At 34.8% G+C, this 4,149-nt stretch overlaps 1 protein-coding gene across 1 annotated transcript; it reads right to left on the reverse strand.

Moving 5' to 3' along the window:
- Positions 1-348: 348 nt before the first annotated feature.
- LOC131945859 (toll-like receptor 4) lies at positions 349-3,407 on the reverse strand. Its single transcript, XM_059306470.1, has 2 exons — positions 1,152-3,407; positions 349-738 (listed from the first exon to the last, which is right to left on the reverse strand). The coding sequence occupies exons 1-2, from the start codon at positions 3,405-3,407 to the stop codon at positions 349-351; spliced, it is 2,646 nt and encodes an 881-aa protein (XP_059162453.1).
- Between the last annotated feature and the right edge of the window lie 742 nt (positions 3,408-4,149).

Genomic DNA, 4,149 nt, shown 5'->3' on the forward strand with positions numbered 1-4,149 from the left:
ATAAGAAACAAATACAATAATTCACAGTAGAAGAAATGACTATTACATTATAGTCTAGAACAAATTGACATGGTGACATCTTACATCTTACTACACAGTCACAGGCAAGCACACTTAGTTCACCTTGCGCTCCCCCTTTTATACACCACTTTCTTTCCCCTTACGTCAATGAGCGATCTCACAAAAGCATGAAAAAATACATGACGAGTCGCTCTGACAGTCCTTCCGTTAGCCAGGTACTCTACATTCATGCAACTTCATGTAAAACACAATAAAATAAACATACCCAATAATACAGTTTGTGACACCGAATAATAATATTTGTAAGTAAAATACTGTACAAAAAAATCACGGCTTTATTTGATTAATCATATTTCCCCAAAACTCTTCCGTGTCCTCATACCACAAACAACGGTAATTCTGGTTTCTGATGTAGGTCACGATCTCTACGGGCCAGGTGTTGACCTGAAAGTGACCCACAAAAACAGGCACGATGATCCTATCAGAACAATTCATTTCGTGCATGATGGCCAGGTTCATCTCGAGTTCCCGGTTCCTGTCTTCAAAGATATCTCGCGAGAGTAGGATGAGAGTCTTTCTTGTACCGGCAATGGCGCCAGCGATGTTGTTTTGTTGTGGGCCTGCAGGGAAGTCGTCCTCGCCGATAACATAAGTCACATGGTTCTGTTTCAGACGTGGGATGAAAACATTTCGTGCCAGACGAATGTATTCTGGCTCCTGGAATATTTTTGACAATATTTTAGTTCATGTTGTATATTTTTTTTACATTATTTAAACAACCACTTTTGTATATTAGCTTTAATTGTAAACACTTCAATAAATGTATTGAGGCAACAAAAATATTTATCCTTTATTCAATCTATTCATTAAGCTGATTCTGGCCAATAGCAGAAAAAAACATGCCAGTTAATAGCAAAACAATCTCTTTAATTAAAAATGAACAGATATATTGCTTAAATTTAGTTTTATTTATACTCTTGTACAGGCAAAACACTTTCATTTAACATTGAACTGCGAACGTTATATAACTTTTATAAAATTAAATTAGCCTTTTACAACTAGTGCGCAATGATCTTTATGGCTCTTATTTAATTGGTATTTTCAAATTGTATGAGTTTTTAAAACTTTACCTGTTCATAGGTTATAAAAACATCAGCAACTGGTTTATATGCTAATGAGATATTGCCGATGTGAAGTTTCTTTGATCCAATGTAATAGAGATAAGCAAATTTCCATCTGTTGTAATAAAACATGGCCGACAACAAGACAGTGCCGAGAACGATGAAAAACGTAACGAGAGTTCCAATGAAAATTTCCTGTGAGACACAGCTCTTCATTAACTGAGGATAGAATGTTGCCAGTTGGTCATGTGATAAGATGGAGCCGTCAGCTGTGGTACAGTTGATGGAGTCTACACTATCAAATATGTCTGGGTCGGTGATTAGAAGATGGACAAACGACAGGTACTTGCAAGTACACATCAAGCGATTAAACTGGATTCTAATATTAAAATTTGTGTTTTTGGCTTTCTGTTGTTTTAAATCTTGACACATTTTATCAGAAAATCCTGAAATTAAATTACCGGTTAAATCAATAACCTCAATTTTGGTAACTGTAATTATATCTATGTCGAAATCTGTTAGTTCGTTTCTAGAGAGATTTAAATATTTTAAATTGATGTTATTCTCAAAGACATTTCTAGATAAAGATGTTATAGTGTTGCCGCTGATGTTCAATGTCTCCAATCTGGTCAGAGTTGAGAAAGCTATTCCTGAAGTGTCATTGGCCAAAATAGGACCAAGAAGGTTGTCTTGTAGAAGAAGTGTCGTCAAATTTGTAAGATATTTGAAAAATATTAAATTCATTTTTGTACAATAATTTTTGGATAAGTCAAAATACTCTAGAGCTGGTAGTCCATTCATGGGCCCTCCCCAGCACCTGGCCATGTTGTTTGAGTAGTCCATGTATCTGAGTACTGTATTGTTTAAAATTGTTATGGCAGGGATGGAGTATTCAACTTTCATCGACCCGCTAATTAAAACTTCTAGAGTTGGTGGAAGAGCATAGTAAATCATGCGTCTTATTTTAGTTGTTGTTATATTTATCCCAAGCGTAGTCTTATAATTTGTAAAAAATTCCGATGAATATTTCCCACAAAATTTTTCTCCAATACTGGCGATATTAGTAGAAACAGATTCAATATTTGTATATCTTTCTGGATCAGTCTTATTCTTTAGTATAGTATATTGATTTTGGAAGCTTGTATCAATAGTTTTAACTTGCCGCAAAGATAAAATTGCAAAAAGGAAATAACCCCTGGATATTACATTCCTCCTCAGTGATAGATATTCGAGAGTTGGCGGCAAATCATCAAAAGCAAAAATATGTACACTATAGATTCTGTTACCCGACAGATCTAAATATTTGAGAGGAGTGTTTTTTAAATGTCTAAACATGTGTCTCGTTATCACATTATAATCGATCCCGTCTTTGTCAATGCCATGTAAATTTAAAGATTCTATGTTTGAGCCGTTTAGAGATTCGGATCCATTTTTAAAACCTTTGAACGTAATGCGATTTTTTGAAATGTCGAGATTACGGAGATTTCTGATAGGACTGAATAGTCGTGGTGGCAAATACGACATATAGCAAACTGATAGCGCTATCGTCATAGGTCGAAGTGAAACGATGTTCTCGAAAAAATTGTCAGGCATAGTCGATCCCATATTGCAATATGAACATATCAATAGTTTTATAATTATGCCCTCTAACTTATCTAAGTTTCTAAATCCAGGTCCTAAAGGAACAGGGTAACCGTCAATGTTTATTTCTCTAAGATTTTTTAATTTAGAAATTGCTTGATCTGGGTATATCGCATTATCTATAATTTGACTGTTGCATTCTAAATGTAAGATTTCAAGTTGATCTAGTCCGTTAAATGCATCTAATTCAAATGTTGAATTTAAATAACTTAAATTGTTCCTCATTAAGGAGAGCCATTTTAACGAATGCAGACCATAAAAAGTGTTATTAAAAATGTGATAGAGTTTATTAAACGATAAGTCCAAGTAGCTCAGCTGCGTAAGGTTGCTGAAGAAAAATGACTGGATATTGTTGATGTTGTTCAGGCTTAAATCCAACCTCGTCGTTTGTGGAGGTAAGTCTGGAATTTTCTGTAGCTGTCTGTTGGAGCAGTCTACATTAAATTGCTGCGTGGTTTTGTCTTCAGTACAATAGCACTGTGTGGGACACATTATTTCTTTTCTTTCTTGTCTCAAAGCCTCATTGAAATTTTCCGTTGTCTCTGAGGTTAAAGTTTGTATTGGTGTGATACAAATTAACCAGACCACAATGGACGAGTTCACACAACTTTTTAAAGACGACATCTCTGTTCTTGTATACCACCTAAGATTAAATGCATATATCGTACTGTTATTAATATCCACTTTTAAAATATATCTATTAACACTAGACAAATGGCCCGTGGAGGGAGAAACACAAAGGGCACTAAGTTGATAGAGTTTTCTTTTATTCTAAATCGAATGAAAAAACAAACACCCCTCCGCAACCTTAAATGTAACCGGAAAAGAAAAATGTCATTGAAAACGGATGTTTATCCAGGATCGTCATTTTAATCGGTTCCGGAAATTCACTTGAAATAAACACATAATAACCGTAACCTTAATCCTAATACAAACGCTTACTCATATTTTTTTTTAATATCTACATTTAATTCTAAAATTTCGACAATTAAATATTGCGGTTAACTATTTAGACCTCTATTATCAATGACGTCATTATTATTGTGTATTGTTTTCGGCTTTCGATTCTTAATTAGTGTACAGACGCTAAATCTAGACATTACCACAACACTTTATCTGGTAACATTGATCTACACGTAGTTATTACACATTCATACAAAATATAGTCGTAGATCATACCCCTTAACCTTGCACCCAAACTCAAACTTGACAAAAGTCGCATTTAAAGTTTCTTTCGGGCATCGCTGGGGTGAGGGGGGGGGGGGTCGAAAAACGTCTACCGCCCCCTCGAACGAAATAGGATTTATATAGGAAATATATACTTTTACCAGTATCCGCCATGTTAAATTCAATTTTCGTTTGAGAC

This window comes from Physella acuta, unplaced genomic scaffold (genome assembly GCF_028476545.2).
Source record: "Physella acuta isolate Inbredline_101_S28 unplaced genomic scaffold, ASM2847654v3 ptg000538l, whole genome shotgun sequence".
In the NCBI taxonomy this organism is placed as follows: domain Eukaryota; kingdom Metazoa; phylum Mollusca; class Gastropoda; family Physidae; genus Physella; species Physella acuta.

What these genes read in the sequence shown, in the direction of transcription:
- LOC131945859 (XM_059306470.1), bottom strand. Translation starts at nt 3,407, where the DNA reads ATGTCGTCTTTAAAAAGTTGTGTGAACTCGTCCATTGTGGTCTGGTTA. An exon ending in TTTTTATAACCTATGAACAG is followed by an intron (nt 739 to 1,151) that starts GTAAAGTTTTAA and finishes AAAATATTCCAG; the next exon opens with GAGCCAGAATACATTCGTCT.